This window comes from Alosa alosa, chromosome 7 (assembly GCF_017589495.1).
Source record: "Alosa alosa isolate M-15738 ecotype Scorff River chromosome 7, AALO_Geno_1.1, whole genome shotgun sequence".
NCBI classification, from domain to species: Eukaryota; Metazoa; Chordata; class Actinopteri; order Clupeiformes; family Clupeidae; genus Alosa; species Alosa alosa.
In genome coordinates this window covers 33842986-33860707 of record NC_063195.1, presented here as the reverse complement: position 1 = coordinate 33860707, position 17722 = coordinate 33842986, and the positions used below count along the sequence as shown (strand labels likewise).

Here is a 17722-nt window from a genome sequence, read left to right as displayed (position 1 = left end):
ACAAGACAGACAACAAACAAATTAATAAATAAAATAATTAAAAAATAAAAATAGAATTAGTCCAATTTCCAACCGGCTGAAAATATCCAAGGCCAATGATGACTCGCGTGAAACTGCGCACAGCTGTGTCTCCACAACCGATGATGCAACGCCAACAAAGTTCTTTACACTCACTGGCAGTCTGGAGATAACGTGAACGTTAGGCCTTGTTAGTCTGGAGATCACTGGAAGCATACCAGTCCGAAAGTCGTGGGTGATCTTGTAGATCAGCAACTCGGTGGACTTATAACAGCGACAGTTTGTTGGTCCGTAGGCCTAATGCAGAGTTCTTCAACGTTAACGTTAGTCTGCTCAATTCAGACTCCAGGCAGTTGGCATGGCAGCTCACAGGTCAGAATTAGCTCGGCGGCCTCGGCAGATCTTTCGCAGAGTAGCTCCAGCTGCTGTCCCGAGAAATCCCCTCGACCAGACAGCGAAGTGCAGCACCGGCTCACAGATGGATGGGAAGGATGTAGGCTAAGAGGCCCAGGGCAAAAGCTAGCCATAGCAAGCTCCCAATGGACAGACGTTAACAACATCAGCCGACTTGAAAGCAGTAAAAAGGACTAAGAGAATAACACGAAAACTATCAAAAATAACGTAAATGAAGAGAGAAAACATTTAACTAGACAAATCAATACAAAAAATAAACATGACATTACATAAAATTACGAACATTACATAAAAACAAACAAAAACATGATGCCATTTTTGTGATAGCAATAGATCCTTTTGTATATAACTAATAAATGCACATTTATTGTCTTGCACTTGCACTTCCACATCTGACTATATGATAGTTAATCATGGTAAAGTTCCCACTTGTACTTCCACATCTGACTAAATGATAGTGAATCATGGTAAAGTTCCCACATCTGACTATGATAGCTTATCATGGTAAAGTTCCCACTTTTATTGTAATAAGCAGAGGCTATCCAACTACACACCTGGGGCTCCTCACTTAATCAGAGTTGAACTTCACTGCCCTGTGGGGTAAATGTCACTCATCAAACTGTTGTTTGAAGTCATGGAGTAGTATTTGGGAAACACTGACTGTATGGCCTTTATGCTGGCTACCACTGCACAGAGCAGAACAAGGACAAGGGAGCTCATAAACAGATGGTACACCACCATCATTTGGAACGTACCACCTGACTTGGAAGTTTCCTGGATTGAACAAAACTATTCGCCATGGGCTTCTCCACTTCAAACTCACATCTGCTGCCAGACCAGAAGGGGAAAAGTCATACAATTTAAAGTGGGCTGAAGAAGTTATGATCAGTGTGTCTTCTCGGTCAGATTTTGCCAGTTTGGCTCCGGACACATCATCCCTGCTGAGCTGCAGAAGGCGATCTCACTCTCTTCAAGAAGAAGAAGAGCCCAAGCATGACTCCCAGCAGACTCGTCCTGTCACCAGGGTTGGCAGACCTCGCTCAAGATCCTTCTACAGTTTTGAGACATCTGAGGACAACAAAGAGGAAAATATTACCTGGTGCAATGCTTTGAGTCCAAAGACAAGGTCTTTATTACAAAACGATGTGGGAAAAAATGCGGATAGTACAACCAAACCTGCCCGTAAAAGGTCAAAGGCCAACCCAAACAAAGATCTAAATGGTAAGTTTTTTGAAGGGGTTGCTTTTTTAAATTTCAATAAGCAGAATGCAAATCATTTCGTAAGTATGTCTTCATATTTATTAATGATACATTAATCCTTTGCAAATTTGTCCTGAATAAAATGTTCTTCAAAAAGATCCAAGTTTGAAAGTGAAAAAAACCTTAAATGGTAAATGTTCTCCATTTCCAGGGAGCAGAGGCAATTTGAAGAGTGTGCCAATGATGACCATCACAGAGCCAGACAACTGGGAGATTAGTGCAGGTTCAGGTATGAAGTACGGTCAGTATGTGGAATGGGAGAAAATTGATCCCGAAGCTGCTGTACGTTATGGGCAGATGCTCGCCAGCAGCCATCACGAGCTCAAGTCCATGGGTCGCACTGGCTTCTGGGCTCTGCCCCACACCCTGAGGGCTAAAGCTTACTACCACATCATTAGCAGCATTGCTAGTGAGAGCACTAACCAAGACTTAGACGTCTACCATCGTTTAACCGAGCAACTGTTTGAGGACCAAGGAATCAGCACACACCCGTATCCAGTGTTCATGGAGGACGGTGAAATCCCCAGGTATTGCCTCAACAAGGCTGGCTTGAACTCGGTCAAAAAGATTCTGGTGTGCATCAGCAAGCACTGTCCTGAGGTGACGTTCTGCCCCATCCTCCCGGCGCTGGTCTCTCTCCTGCTCCACTTCAGCGAGGACGAGGCTCAGTGTTTCCACAGCATCTGCTGCCTGGTGAACTACACCTGCCCCACCAAGCGCTACATCGACCAGACCTTCCACACGTCCAGGGCCTCCTGCATGACCTTCGGCGACCTGGCCAACAGGTACTGCCGCGGAATCCGCAAGCTCATCGCCAGCTCCCACCAAAACCTCTTTGAGTTCTACTCGGACTGGATTATGTGGATCTTTGCCGACCTGCCCTTCACGTACGCCATCCGGGTGCTGGACGTGTACCTGCTGGAGGGGTACAAGGTGCTGTACCGGGTGGCGCTGGCTCTACTGAGCCTGTACAAGGTGTCTGTGGCCTCGCGAGTGGCCCATGTGGATGATTTTCGGAGGGACATGAAAAGCTTTGTGCAGAACGTGGCCAGACATATTACTATTGAGAACCTGCTGAAGAAGGCGTTTGGAATTCTGCTCCCTCCCCGTAACAAGCTCCACTACCTCTTTCATGCAAACAAGGATGCTCTGATCCATAGAGGCATCCATCAGAGGTAGGGGGATTCATTACTTTTGTGGCATTCTTTTTTCAGTTCAACATTTCTATATTATTGAAACATATCTATTATTATTGTCATTACATTTGTATGATTCCTGCCATGTTTTCTGCCTCTGTGTATAAAAGAAAACTGTATGAACAAACAACCTGTCTTACATTCAACTGGAATTAACACAATCTGTAATACCTTTTTATGTACATAGAACTAAAACTTAATGTAGACCTAATCACTTTTGCTTTTGCTGATACAGGCATTGCTATCAGTGCCTGGACCTGGGGAAGTTCACCTCCAGTGTGGTGACAGAGACGGAGATGAGGGTCGTCTGGGCTTGGATACCTGAACGTTTCGCCCTCTTCAATCCCACCAGGCTGTTCAGCATTAAGGAGCATGGCAGGAGCCTGTCCACGTATGTTTACCTTAGCCTTGTCTTAGGATTCACCTCAGCAGTCACAATAAGTCAGGGTTCAGTTGCGTAACACGTCTGTTTTTGGTGTCAACTTGTTTTCCCATATTCTTATTATAGTGTGAACCGAACCCGCATTGCAATTTGATCATTTCTGTGAAATGCTTTCAACATGTTCTGAAGTTCTCAGTCAGGTCATGGATACATGATCATCATCATCATCAACCGTTTTTTAATCAGGGAGAAATTGACTCAGCATCAAGCTCTTTTACAGCAATGCCCTGAGTTACAAAACAACAACAATAATCAAAACAACAAAACAAGAACAATAAAAGACACAAAAGGCAAATAATAATAATAATAATAATAATAATAATAACAAATAACTAATAAAATAATAATAATAAATAGAAAGAAAAGAAGGGGAATGTATAAATAATAATAATGATATAAAAGGTCAAAAAATGAGTCAAAGCAAGAACATTGTGCAACAGCCATATCATCAATCATACCCTTAATTGGTCTAGTGACACAAACCTATCTAATTTCAATGATGTGTGAGGACATGAACTACAAGGCAAAAACTTAACATGAGTCTTCATACGATTTTTTTTCCAAGTTCAGAAAATGAGGTTTATGATTTTTTTAAACGCTTGACGTTAGTCACAGCACAGCAGGCAAACTGAATGCACACAGTGCCATACACTGCCATGTCTACAACCTCACAGGAGAACCATGTTGGAATCTTTATGCTTTGAGTGATCGGCATGTCAAATAGCACATTACCATTTCTCTGGCACTATACAAATATGTTTTTTTTCCCTCTCTTTTTGTGAAGGTTGTATTCCCAGGTTGAGGACCACAAGCCAACTGTTTTACTTCTCAGAACTGCAGATGAGGAGGTGAGAGCAAAATGTGATTTCTCTTTATGTAGTCATTGCCATTTTAATTAATTTCAGTCATGCCCACGCTTAACTCCATTTCCTTTGAACCGTGTTGTTAGGTCTGTGGTGCATTCTTAGCAGCTCAATGGGTAGGACAGAAAAACCATAGTGGGGAGGAACTCTCATTCTATGGAACTGGAGAATGCTTCGTTTTCACAGTAAGTATTTATCATGAACTAACTTAAAAAATGGTAAATCTAATATTTTGAAGCTAAGTCATTCAATTACAAATGTGACTGGCAATATGTTGCATTGATCACATGTGAATGTGAAGATTCCCACATCTATAACACAAATGTCCCTCTCAGCTGAGACCAGGCATGGAACGCTACCAGCGTGATCTGACCCTTATCTCAGGGACACTGAACAACGCTGAGTCCCCCAAGAAGCAACAAGATGCCCCATCTGCAACATGTCCTTTGGGGTACCTGCAAAATCACCAGAGTATAAGAAGACACCCTGGTGGATGCAAGTTCAATTCAATGATCTTGGCAGGGGATGAAAAGAAGTTCATCATTGGTGAGATCTTTAATCATTTCCTGTCACTAAACATGTTAAAGTTAATTTCCTTATATGTTCCCTTTGTTGTCAAAACCAAAAATGATATGTTGCTTGATTATATGTCTGTAAACCATGCGTCCCTCCAGTAAACAGTCCTGTGAACTACAGGGGAAAATAAACCCTGTGTCAACAATTCAAGGAATTGCCACTCTATGCTCAGTGACATTCAGTGTGGTTATTTACACTATACATCAGTCTGACGTCAGGGTGTCTGTTTGTACTTGTAGGTGGCAATGGGGGATCAGCACTCTGTCTGCAAGCTGACCTAACAGAGGCCTACACCGAGCGCTGTGACACGTTCGAGAGTCCTCCACTCTGCAGGGGCCATTTCAAGATCCAGTCCCTTGAGGTGTGGGGTATCCAGAGCCCCTAGTCCCTGTCCGTCGTGTCCCTCAGGACATACAGAGGGAGCAAGAGGAAGAGGAAGAGGAGGGAGGATGTTTTTTTTTTTTATTAATTATAATAGTGAACAATAGCATCTTTACGTTCATTGTTATTTCAGTGCTAAACAACCTTGAATACATATCCACACTCATTAGCCCTGGCATTTTAAATACTTTAATAATGTGTTATTTTCCTTCTATAGGCTATATCCATTATTTTCCCAGATAGTTCTGGAAATGTCTGAGATCATCTCAACCATGTCATGCTGTATCTGATTTATCAGCATGTTATCGAAATGAACACGGTAGTCTATAAGTATTCCATTGTGATTCTAAATTGAGTCAGGCCGCAGTTACCATAATCATGCATATGTAATACACCAAGTTGTTTTCTATTTGTAAGTTGTGTGTTTCTATGATGTAATTTCTCTACATAAAATATACATTTTTCACGTTTTACATGATCTCAGCATTGTCTCATTTCTTTTGTAAACACGTTTAATTTCAAACACATTTTCATGATCCAGCTCTACGTCCCCTTGCATCCACTGCAGTCCTCTGATGAGTGTCTGTATGTTGGTCATTCTATCGACGCTCAAGAGGTCAAAGTCAAGTGTTTCCTGGAATTATTTACCTAATGCTCTACGATCTAGCGATAATTTGGGCATCTTCATTTGTTTACCTCCTATCTAACTAATTATTTTTTTTTTTCGAGAGTCAAGGTTTGCACGCCTGTATGTTTAGGCTATGGGTATGGTTGTTACATTTCACTGAAAACGTCGTTTCCAATGCGCTGGTGATGGAATCCGGTGCATTCTACTGTGACACAAGGTGACGTCACAGTCAGTCTCCCAGCAACAGAGCCAAACAGACTCTTAGCAACAGGTTGCTCCTTGTTGGAATTATCAGTGTAAAGTTCGAACTGTTTGCATGTCGAACTCTTGCTAGCTTGGGGTTGTTTGGTGCAAGGAAATAACGTGAAACCTTGCTAAACACAAGTATGGGGAACGAGCAAGAGGTTTCTCGACTTGAGCTTGAGGCGGTCATAGGCTTCAATGGTAGGCAAGCGCTCGGATCCCATAGATAATATCACTATTGATGTTCTTTCATTAACCGATAACCTATATCTTAGTCATTTTAAAAAGCTAATCGATTTGACCTATTTGGACAATTTTAATTCCACAGGACATGTATACTCCGGACTAAGGGTGCATCCCGATAGAGAACATTTGATCTATCCTCTGGGGTGTACTGTAATTCTAAAAAGTCTCAAAAACAACAAGCAAACGTTTCTTCACGGACACACCAACAATGTATCCTGTGTCAGTATATCCAAAAGTGGAAATTTCATCGCATCTGGTCAAGTCACCTTCATGGGCTTTAAGGTAAATGAATGGTATCACTCATGTCGTAAAAACAAGTCATTTGAGCCTATGAGATCGGAGTCTGACGTGTTACCTTTTGATGAGAATATGAACATCTTGTGTTGATACTACAGTCAATCCTAGTTTGATTGTGGCTTATGTCAAACACCAGGCCTAAATAGCCTCAACTTCAATTCCCTCTTCCTGACAAACAAGACCAAAATGACTGTATTGAGGTTATAATCTAATAATTTCCTGTTGTCCATGGACGAATATGTTATTGATTTGTGATTATGAACAAAAGGATTCTTCTGGCTGAATTTGAATTCTAGGCTGATGCCATCATCTGGGATTTTGCCAAAAAAGAGATGCATGCACGTCTTCATCTCCACAAAGCCAAAGTGGAGGCTCTTGCGTTCTCCCCAAATGACAAATATCTTGTGACTCTTGGTGGACAAGATGATGGAAGGTGAATTGTTGTGTGTAAACATTACAGTAATGACAAAGTGTCCTTTAAAGAACACAATAGTATGTACACAAAGTGCCTCTGTTTGCAAATACCAGAGCTGACTTCTGCATAATGACTTTATGTTATTGATTGTTAAGTATTGACTGTTACTTCCTGTTTATGTGTTACCTGTTGATGTTTCCAGTGTTGTTGTTTGGAACATTGAGACGGGTGAGGCCATCTGTGGAAGCCCAGCCTCAGCCCACAGCGCGGGTCACTGCCTGACCGTCCGGTACTCCAACCTGAACGACAACGTGTTTGTCTCAGCGGGAAAGTATGTCACTCCTGTGTGTGTCATCATAGAGCGCAAATGCTCTGTTTTGGAATGGGACGTTAACAACATGTTTTTGTGTAAACAACGCCTAGACTATATTCTGTTTTTGATACGTGGAACTGTTTTGATTATGACATTCCATGTGTTCCTGGCAGTGGCACCATCCGCGTGTGGGAGCTCGACCTCCCGAACAGAAAGATCCGCCCCACTGAATGCCAAACCCGCCAGCTGAAGCGGATTGTCAAATGCATCGAGGTGAACTGTTTACTCACCTGTTTACTCACCTGTTTACTCATCTGTTTACTTACATGTTTACTCACCTGTTTACTCATCTGTTTACTTACATGTTTACTCACCTGTTTACTCACCTGCTTTCATCCCATTTGACTAACTTTTATCATGTTTAGTAGCTTTTCATTATTAGTTAGCCTGCTGCTTAGTAATCCACATGCATTCTCTTCGCCCCTGTTGCTTGTCAGATCCCTGAGGATGACAGCTACTTCTACTGTGGAACAACCAGTGGAGACATTCTCAAAGTCAACTTCAGCACGCGGCTCCTGAATGGCTGCGGACCCGTCAAGCACAAATTCAGTCAGGTGGGCCGCGCAGGCAGAGCCATTAGGGTGCTGATTGAGTTTTTACGGGCACTTTCACCTGCCCATTCCAATTATATGAGCCATATCTCTGGGTGGGATGCATACGGTGAACTTTAATTGAAATTTATTCCCATCAGCCAGCTATTAATAGACACGTTTTTATGGAACAAGCCCCCTTTTCATTCATATCTCAAAAATTCAGCACATGAACATAACTCTTGTAGAGTGGTAGGTAACAATTTTACCTAGTACACAGACAGCACACACCCCCTCTTTAACGCCCCTGCACTTTATGATATGCCCTCTTTTCCGCCCCTGCACTTTATGATATACCTTGTATTTATGTTCTGTCCACAAGTGTAAAAGCACAAGTGTTGTTGATTGTGATGTTCCTGCTGTGTGTCATCAGGGTGTGAATGCTATGAAGATGCTGAGGACAGGAGACCTGCTGGTAGGCTCAGGGGATGGTATGCTCACTATGTGCTCTGGGACCAACTTCAAAATAATAAAGTGAGTGGGATACGCTCTGTTCAAAACCATTTAAACTAGAATAGCCCAAATTGTTCAAAAAAATAAAACAATACTAATCCTGACTAACTGGCTACAGTTTAAAAACATATCAAACGTACACATTAAGGCAAAAGTAATGCTATGGCTATTTTATAGTACCCATTTCACAGTCAGACTGACAAAAGAGAGCTCATTCATTGGGGGGCAGCTCTGACGGCGCCTCATTGACATGCGTCTCATGGCTGTTCTCTCAGGAGCGTGCAGCTGGAGGGAAGCGTGACCTCTGTTGCCCTGCGTGGAGAGGGGCATCAGTTCTTCGTTGGCACCGAGGCTGCGCAGATCTACCGCTTTGGCTACACGGACTTCAAACCCGAGCTCTTCTCCACCAATCACAACAGCGCAGTGAAGGGTGTGGCATTCCCTTTGTGAGTTACACAGCAGGGAGAAACACACTTACAAGATTAAAGATTCATTAAGGAATATCAGATATTTCCCAAGGTGCAATTTTCTGAAGACACTTTTGAAGATGCATCTGTGCAGAGCTACATGTACCGTGTCTCGCTCATGTACTGGTTGTGAACACTAGAGGGCGGCATTTTCCATGTCTCGTCACTCTTTTTGTCTCTCTGTCTGTCACTCTCTTAGCGGGTCGTCCGAGCTCTTTGCCACCTGCTCAGCGGATGACATTAGGGTCTGGCATGCCGACACGTCCAGAGAGGTGCTCCGGATCTCTGTTCCCAACATGAGTTGCAATGCACTGGACTTCATGCGGGATGGCAGAAGCATTGTCAGTGGTGAGTCTCAGTCAGCAAAGACCAGACCTATGTTCCATGTCTGTTCTCTTTTCAATCACCTGACAGCATAGGTCATAGTTGTTCATGCCACTATAAGTTTGTTTTCTTTACTTTGATCCATACTGTGCATAGAGGTGATGTATTCTACTCTGTCACAGCCTGGAATGATGGGAAGATCCGCATCTTCACCCCTGAGACTGGTCGTCTGATGCTGGTCGTCCACAACGCCCACAGTATGGGTGTGATGGCTATCGCCTGCACCAGAGACTGCCAGAGGATCGTCAGTGGGGGAGGAGAGGGACAGGTAACCTTAAGCTACTCAGTGCTTGACTCCTGGCTTGAGCCTGGTTGTGTTTTGCACCTCAGGGCCGCCGTAGAAAAGGCCTTTCTGGTTGTAAAACAGCAGGACTGACATTATGTTGGTGTTGTTCAGATCCGTGTGTGGGAGATTCTCAAGGGATCCTACAGGCTGGTTGAGACGATGAAGGAGCACAAGGCATCAGTGAACTGCATCAAAATCAAGAGCAATGATAAGGAGTGTGTCAGTGCCAGCTCAGATGGAGCCTGTATCATATGGGACCTTGTGTGAGTACCACTGATTAGGCGCCTCACAATTGATTCAGAAGGGATTTTACTCTTTCATTTGCAATATTTGTAATTCTGATGAATGGCATTTTGGTTGTCAAATCAGTCTCAATAGCCCATTTGAGAGGCCATTTGCTAGATGAGAGAAAATATTAATTTGCCCATTCAGTACATGCCTATCCCCAGGTGCTGATTAATATTCAGTTCAATTTTCAATTCAAGGTTGCTTAATTAGCATGACTGTAAGTACCATGTTGCCAGAGCACAAAACAGCATAACCATTTTTACAGAAACAAATAGAACATTGACAACATTAAGAGAAACAGTAACATGTATCATAATATCATCATGGTATTGAAATGTTTGGCAGCTTTTGTGATTGGGTGACGTTGTGAGCTCACCTCTGCCCGCAGGCGTTACGTGAGGAATCAGATGGTCCTGGCCAACAGCCTCTTCAGAAGCGTCTGCTACCACCCCGAGGAGTATCAGATTATCACCAGTGGCACGGACCGAAAGGTAGTGAAACTTCCACTTCGGTAACAGGACGCCATGCAGATGGCCCGGGCTGAGCGTAGTCCAGGATTAGATTGCATTCATTCATGAAATGATATAAGCTGATGGGCTTGTGAGCACCCGTGTCTGGAGCTCATTAGGAAACACAAATGCCTCATTCCCCCGGTTTAGACTTCAGTGGCATACTGTGTGGAAGAATGAGGGAGAGAGATTAGCCAGAATTATGGTGAGAGATAGAGAGAGAGAGAGGGAGAGAGAGAGAGAGAGAGAGAGAGAGAGAGAGAGAGAGAGAGAGAGAGAGAGAGAGAGAGAGAGAGAGAGAGAGAGAGAGAGAGAGAGAGAGAGAGAGAGAGAGAGAGAGAGCTCTCATGTGGATTCAGTGTGCCCACGCCATCCGCGCGCGTCACTGTGCCAGCCGTGCCATCTGCTTGCTCCAGCACGCTGTGACAAGTGTTTGGTTGGACACCAACCTGCCCTGCACTAACTCCTTCATTCCTGGGATCCCAAGCTACAATGTGTGGAGAAGGAGATGGTGCTTTGGCACCTCGCTTGGAGACCAAGGGGGCTGTGGGGTTGGCGCATTTCTGATTTTAGGGGTTCTGCACACTACACACTACACACTACACACTACGCAGTACACACTACACACTACACACTACGCAGTACACACTACACACTACACACTACGCAGTACACACTACACACTACACACTACGCAGTACGCAGTACACACTACACACTACACACTACGCAGTACGCAGTACACACTACACACTACACACTACGCAGTACACACTACACACTCGAGTAGAGCTGCAGCACATGACTGGCACATGAGGTCATGATGGCTGAGTCAATGTGGAGAGAGAGCGACCTCGCTGAGATAATCCATCACTCCTCAGAGGATTTGCATCATGGCTTCTTATACAGACTAATCCAGTTAACAGTGATGAACATTCGGAATAGGAAGAATAAGAAATGTTTTGAAATGGAGAATGCAATTGTGCTTTAAGCTAATTTATATAGCTCGGGCCATCGTTTGGCATGAATGGTTATGGAAGCTCTTGCTTTATTTGTCTTAGGGTGCGTTCGTAAATTGCCACTCCGAGCGCTCCGAGCACACTTAACCGTTCTTAAATTCGGAATTGTCGTGTATTTAATCAGAGCTTCACACTCTCAGAATGTCCAGAGCGTGTCAGATTGAATTTACGAACGTACCCTTAGTTTCTGTGCTTTAGTCTCATCACATACAATTCCAGCATCTGCACACATTTATTATTCATCTGCACACATTATTTTCATACATCTGCACACATTTATACATGATTTTATTTTTGGGTATGACAAATAAATCTACAGAAGGAAATTGGATGACTAGTGATGCGTAATTACAATGTTGTGGTTATAAATTGCATTGCATATTTGATTTAATTTGACTGTCCTCTACACAGTGCAGATTAGTCACAAGACTAGTATATTGAAAACCCTAATTGGTGCTCTGCTGTCTTTTAATCCAATCGCTTGGGGAGTTTAAATGAGTTTAAAATATTACCAGAGGTCCCCCCCAAAAAAGAGGACAATATGGCATGACAATGGAATTACCGGTAAGATAAATTTGCACTGTGATCACTGTACATGAAATTGTGTTACATTGGTCGACCTGTCCAGACTAAATTGCCATGACTATGATTTGTTGCTCAGTGCCAAAATGAGTTAATAGGAAATTGAAATACATTCTAAAATGAAGTACCCCTATTTCAGCACACAGATGAAAAATATGACAAGCCTAATTTAATTTCGCTCGAATACATTGAGCAGGACAACAGAAGCCAACAGATACTGCTGTATTTGCTTTATCATTAAAATAAGTCATTCCACAGCTTGGCACGGTGAACACAGCCTCATCACCCCCCATCCTTGTGACTTCAGCGTTATTGCCTTTGTGTTGGAGATGGACCTTGAAGTGAGACACAAACACAAAAGCATGAGTCAAAGCCCCTTATTTTAATGATGAATCATCCTTCCCCTTCCTCACACACTCAGTTAGTTTGAAAAATTGTAATTAGCTCCGATGTAAAAATAACCAGAAACGATGTGATGTGTGATAAGTGGTATTTGTGGTATTTGTGATCTATAAATAACTCTAAAAATCGTGTTGCCCAAGACAGCTGATCAACCCTGGAGATGATTAGCTCACATTTATATACACATTTGTGGGTTTAACTCCAACAGATTACCATTTGATACACAGAAATTATGCAGTTTCAATTTCCTTGAAGAACAGCCTTCCGGATAACAGAACTACACTGATCCGATGACAGGGGGCCTTGAGAGAGTAATCGACTCCAGAGATCTGAACACTAACGTAGAACACCAAAGGTTTCAGTAATAATTCAGGAGAATACAGTATCGCAATGGCCCGCAAACTGCCTGTTGAAATGCTCTAGTGCTGCGATGGTGCTATACGCTGTGTATTGTTTATGTTTTGATTGACAGATTGGTTACTGGGAGGTGTATGATGGGTCTGCCATTAGAGAGCTGGAAGGGTCCCTATCAGGAGCCATCAACGGCATGCATATCACTCAGGGAGGGGACCATTTTGTTACTGGTAGGTGCTCATCATCTCTGTTGGGAGACATTGCTCACTGTCTTGCAGTGCCTGCTTTCTTTAGCAGATTCATAGTGTGGCATGTCCAAACTTAAGACGTTCTCCACAACACTGAGAGCTACAACAAGTCCAGCTAATCAAACATACGCTGGCCTTAATATTTAAAACAAACCTTTCTGCTGCCCTTCCCATCAAAAAAAAAACTAAAGAACCCATTCTATGATTTCTGTAATGTGATATCCTGGAGCCCCAATCTATGCTTTTCTTGACTCTTGGCTCTTGGCTCTTGACTCAGGTGGTGATGAGAAGCTGGTGAAGGTCTGGCACTACTCCGACGGTGTGGTGACCCACGTGGGCATCGGACACAGTGGCAACATTACCAGCGTGCAGATCTGCCCGAACAACAAGCACGTCATCAGCACCAGTGCTGACGGAGCCGTACTCCGCTGGAGGTTCCCCCACCCCTCCACCTAGAACAGAGAACAGAGAACAGAGAACACAGAACACACACAGTGGCAGCCATCAATCATACATCACACTTGCCCAAGCCCCATTTATTCACACTTACCCAAGCCTTCACATTACCATGTCTGCCCCATTTATTCTGATTAGTAGTCTGATGATATCCATGAAGTAAACAATAAACTTTAGTTTGGTCATGAATACCTGATGTTTAGTTGAAACAAGATCATTACAATATGACAGCAAAAAAAAGTATCTAGTTCTTTAATTGTATGTCTTTATTTGGTGAACATATTGACAGAGAATTTAAATTTTAGTTCAACTGATGGCTTAGTCCTAGAGATATCAGGGGGGGCAGGAAGTGAGTGAGAGAGATAGGGTGGGATCAGACACTTGGACCTGAATATGGCACAGCAACAGGAAGAATCTCTCTCTGAGATTATGAAACAAGAAATCTAAAACAACCGGGAGATAAGGATGTGGAGCATGCAAATAAGCAAAAAGTCATTTTACCAACAGAATTATAGTAAATTAATAAACTGTGAATTATGGTAAATTAACAAAACATGTGTTGCTGTTTTGTGTACTGCTCAAACGTTTTATGTATTTGCATAAAGGAGGTGTTGGCATTAAATAACAAGACTGTTATTACAAGTATAAGAGGTATTCAAGTATAACAAGTGTTACTCATTGCAAATTAATTACAGCATTAGTTTCATTTATGTAATAGTCATTTAAATTCTTTGTAAACCTAACCCTATAATAATTATTTTTTTCTTCACTTGATTTACAGATGCCATAAACATGGCTTTAGAATTTGTCAAAGTCCACTCAATAAATACAGCCAAAGCTACATTCATAGTTCATATTTCATTAGAGCAACAACAGCCACCATTAGTACCGTAGTTACATCTCCAATGCCATAGTAGCCTATGGGGTGAGAGTAGCAGGTGCAGCACCTGAGCCAGTAAACAGTAATGAAACCAGTTCAATGGCATCACCTTTTAACCACAGAAACTGTTATTAATAGGTTGTGCATGAGAGCCAAGTCAAGTCACTTTTATTTATATACCACATGTTTATTTGCACAGAGTGAGTGGTGGTGGAGATTCTCTGTGTTACATTTGTCTATACTGGTTATATTAACAGACTTTACATTGACTTGACCCAGTTTTTATAGAAGTATTCATGCTGGAAATCTCTACAGAGGAATAATCTGCTGTTCTTTTCCATGATGAAATGTATGTGTAATAACTTAGTGAAACATGGGAAATGGAATGTGGATGCTGAGCATGACGTTATGGACACCTTATCTTAGGGTACTATAGCACATGATTAACTTAATTTAATAATAAACCACAATTCAGATGAATTCATTAAATATTGAATTCTTTTTCGGAAATCAGATGTCTGTTTTAGTAGTTATATAGCTTCACATATTTATTACACTGTAATCTAATCTAGTCTATTTTGCAATTTGATGTAAGAAAATTAAGTAAAAGTGGAGCTTTTCATGATGTTTGCTAAAACCTTTTTGAACAAGTTTCTAGTTGACTGACTATAGTCTAGTCTTAATGGTAAGACTCCATTGAGGCCAAGCATGCCATGCTCATAATATACTGTTACTATGCTCTCATTCCAACAGTCTTACAGAGAAAGGAAGCTGTCCGAGCACCATGTGAACTGTGTTTGTGGTGGAAACTACAAGATCAACAGTAGGGGGCTCTTAAATACCTCGGAAATTAAACTCCTTTGGCTCATTTGAATGATGCGCCTTGGATAACCTCCATGTAGATGAAAACAAACAAAAGTGTAACAGCCTACGCACTCATTATTCCATATTGTGTATCTCATAGCTATACAAAAAATAGCTATGTAGCCTATAGTCCTAATGTGACTGGCAAATTATTGTTTTGGGACGCAGGTGAAGTCACAGGTAACTATTATCTGGTCTTCTGTCTGGGTATGAACCTCAGAGAACGCGACAGAATTGTAAAAGCAGATTAGGGCAATTCAGTTCCTAAAACAAGGGTGACACTGGCGACTTGCTGATCAGTAAATAGTGCCAACCGCGAGGCGGTAGGTAGAAGACCGCCACTGATAACGTGCGTACGAGTACAGAGAGAGAGAGAGAAGGAGGAAGTGTGCCGTAGTGAAAAGCATGGAGTTGAGGACAACTCGGCCAGCTAGTAACTGCAGGTGCCTGAGACAGTCCTAGACAAGCGAATTCACAAAGGCGGGGTGAAGTAATCGGAATGTCTGGGGGACATTACTCATGTGCCTTCGCACCGTAACGGTGCCACCGTGTATGTTTCACAGTGCGTTTTTAAAAAGAGGTGTTGGATACAGACAGGTAGGATTGTTTTCTTCTACCGTTGCAGTTTAGATTCACCGTCGGTGTTTCAACAATCATGGATACTCCGAGGGATAAAGTGAAGAAACAAGCTATTAAATCAAAATCAACGAAACGTAAAGACAAGAAATACAAATCAGGAAAGGTCTTCAGACGAAAATCTTTGAAATCACTTGGGAATTTTATGAACCGTATTTTGAAAACTTTGGGCACTTTAGCACACTTTGGAGACGTCGATCCAGCAGACGCCGAGGATGATGATGGTGGGTTTCGAGACAGTGTGGCGTGCACTTTGAGCGCGAACTCAGGGAATTTTAAAGAGGATTTTCAGGGCGCAAGGGGGAATACTTTGAAAAAGAGCTCTACGTTGTCTTCCCATGGATCCGTGAAAGACAGATTGTCGTGGTGCTATGGCGACAAAACTCCTGGCGTCTTAGGTTTGAAAAATCATGGCAACACTTGTTTCATGAACGCTGTGGTTCAGTGCCTGAGCAACACTGATCTCTTGGCGGAATATCTTGGTTTGGAACAATACAAATCGGATTTATGTCAAAGGAGAGTCAATGGAATAGTAAAAAACGAGGAGCTTGTTTCCGTCAGAGGTGAGGTGACGGAGCAACTGGCGGCTTTGGTGCGAGCGCTTTGGACACTGGAATACACGCCACAGCTGTCAGTCGAATTCAAGGTGGGTTTCTAAATGCTTCGTTTAATGAAGTTGTAAATGCTTTTACAACTCGTCAATACCTCACACATACCGTCGTCTGAATAATGTTTGCTAAAGTGTCCGCTTCAAGTGAAGGATGAAACCGTAATGATTTATACAGCCTATTTGATTTCGCATGACACCTCTTCATATCATTAATGCATAGTAATTTCATTAAGCTGACTTTATTTTGGGTTGCGTTTTAACCAATGTTTTCATTCTAAAGTCGACACTGCTCGTTTCCGCGTGTGGTGCAGGTAGGCTATGGTTTCGGTGGGAGGGGTTAACTGACAGGTGCATAGTGTCTTTTAGGTTATCCATTGCTAAGCCCCACCCTCTCTCAGGGAAAAAATGCGTTGACCGGAAGGAAGGTGGGTTCTTTGACATATGTTTTAATAACTGAGCAGTGCGTTAGGTGAGATATTTTGTAAGTTGTTGCACCTTGCGTCAGGGTGGTCCCTCGTCAGCTTGCGGTACGATAATAGTTGCAATATTAAGAAGTTGAGGCCACCCTTGCCTGCAATGATTACCTTCTGATTATACCGAGGCTACTAGAAATGACAGCAAACGTTCCAACTGTGCAATGTGCTGCTTACAGTTTGTTATGATTATGTCAAACAATACTGGCACTCTAAATGGCCACAGTCACAGCAGACACACAGGTGTGTCTGGATTTGAGTGTACATTGAAGTAGTATTAATATTATGCATGCTAAGCTTTTTCATTTAATGGAAAACATACTGATAGAAAAAATGGGTTCTAAATTCAAAGAAATGCTACATCTGACGAAGGCTAGATAGAGGTAGATTTTGAAATCTGGAAAGTGTCATTGCAGTCCATATTATAATGTAGTGGCAGTTAATATATTGAACCAGATTTAACAAAACATGCTTATTCAACATGTTTAACATACATTTTTGTCAAGGACGATGTGTTGGATGTAATGTGATAGGCTTTCCTAGAGCCTCCCCATTTATATCATTCTTTATGCACTCATACATATTTTGTATATTTCTGCATGTTCAATGCACAGTTGAGCAGGCAAGGAAGTTGTTTACCCATGAAAACAGTTCTTGAAAAGACTGGGTTGAGGTATTACAGAGTTACGTTGGCAGAGCACAGCAGATCATGCTTAGCCTTAGCTCTTAGATTATTTGGGCCTCATCAACCTATCAAACTGCTGGCTCTCTTACAGAGAATCACCACTGAAACTTTGATCATCATAAAACATGTATTTATAATTTATGAGAAAGTATTTGACTACTTTTGAGAGACGTAAAATAGTTCA

The 17722-nt window shown here is 42.3% G+C and overlaps 3 protein-coding genes across 4 annotated transcripts in view; all 3 read left to right on the top strand.

Moving 5' to 3' along the window:
- Nucleotides 1-779: 779 nt before the first annotated feature.
- On the top strand, nucleotides 780-5617 carry LOC125298568 (TBC1 domain family member 24-like). The gene is made up of 7 exons (XM_048249343.1): nucleotides 780-1653; nucleotides 1844-2867; nucleotides 3124-3279; nucleotides 4115-4178; nucleotides 4280-4378; nucleotides 4529-4739; nucleotides 5009-5617. Exons 1-7 carry the CDS (start codon nucleotides 1314-1316, stop codon nucleotides 5152-5154), a joined length of 2040 nt encoding a protein of 679 aa, XP_048105300.1. The 5' UTR covers nucleotides 780-1313; the 3' UTR covers nucleotides 5155-5617.
- A 433-nt stretch (nucleotides 5618-6050) lies between these two features.
- Nucleotides 6051-13581, top strand: cfap52 (cilia and flagella associated protein 52). Of its 2 annotated transcripts, XM_048249344.1 has the most exons (14): nucleotides 6053-6222; nucleotides 6350-6549; nucleotides 6861-6997; nucleotides 7182-7310; nucleotides 7466-7565; nucleotides 7790-7906; nucleotides 8316-8416; nucleotides 8671-8841; nucleotides 9062-9210; nucleotides 9369-9514; nucleotides 9644-9795; nucleotides 10209-10311; nucleotides 12805-12916; nucleotides 13212-13581. In XM_048249344.1, the coding sequence occupies exons 1-14, from the start codon at nucleotides 6165-6167 to the stop codon at nucleotides 13388-13390; spliced, it is 1854 nt and encodes a 617-aa protein (XP_048105301.1). In that variant the 5' UTR covers nucleotides 6053-6164; the 3' UTR covers nucleotides 13391-13581. The 2 variants fall into 2 exon arrangements, with proteins under 2 accessions (XP_048105302.1, XP_048105301.1); XM_048249345.1 differs by lacking the exons at nucleotides 12805-12916; nucleotides 13212-13581 and adding an exon at nucleotides 12541-12798 and having other exon boundaries at nucleotides 6051-6222.
- Nucleotides 13582-15477: 1896 nt separating this feature from the next.
- Nucleotides 15478-17722, top strand: part of usp43a (ubiquitin specific peptidase 43a) — a 79640-nt gene continuing 77395 nt past the window's right edge. Inside the window, exon 1 of the mRNA XM_048248573.1 lies at nucleotides 15478-16416. Within this exon, the coding sequence (XP_048104530.1) occupies nucleotides 15790-16416 (627 nt within the window). The 5' untranslated portion in view covers nucleotides 15478-15789. The remainder of the gene's footprint in view (nucleotides 16417-17722) is intronic.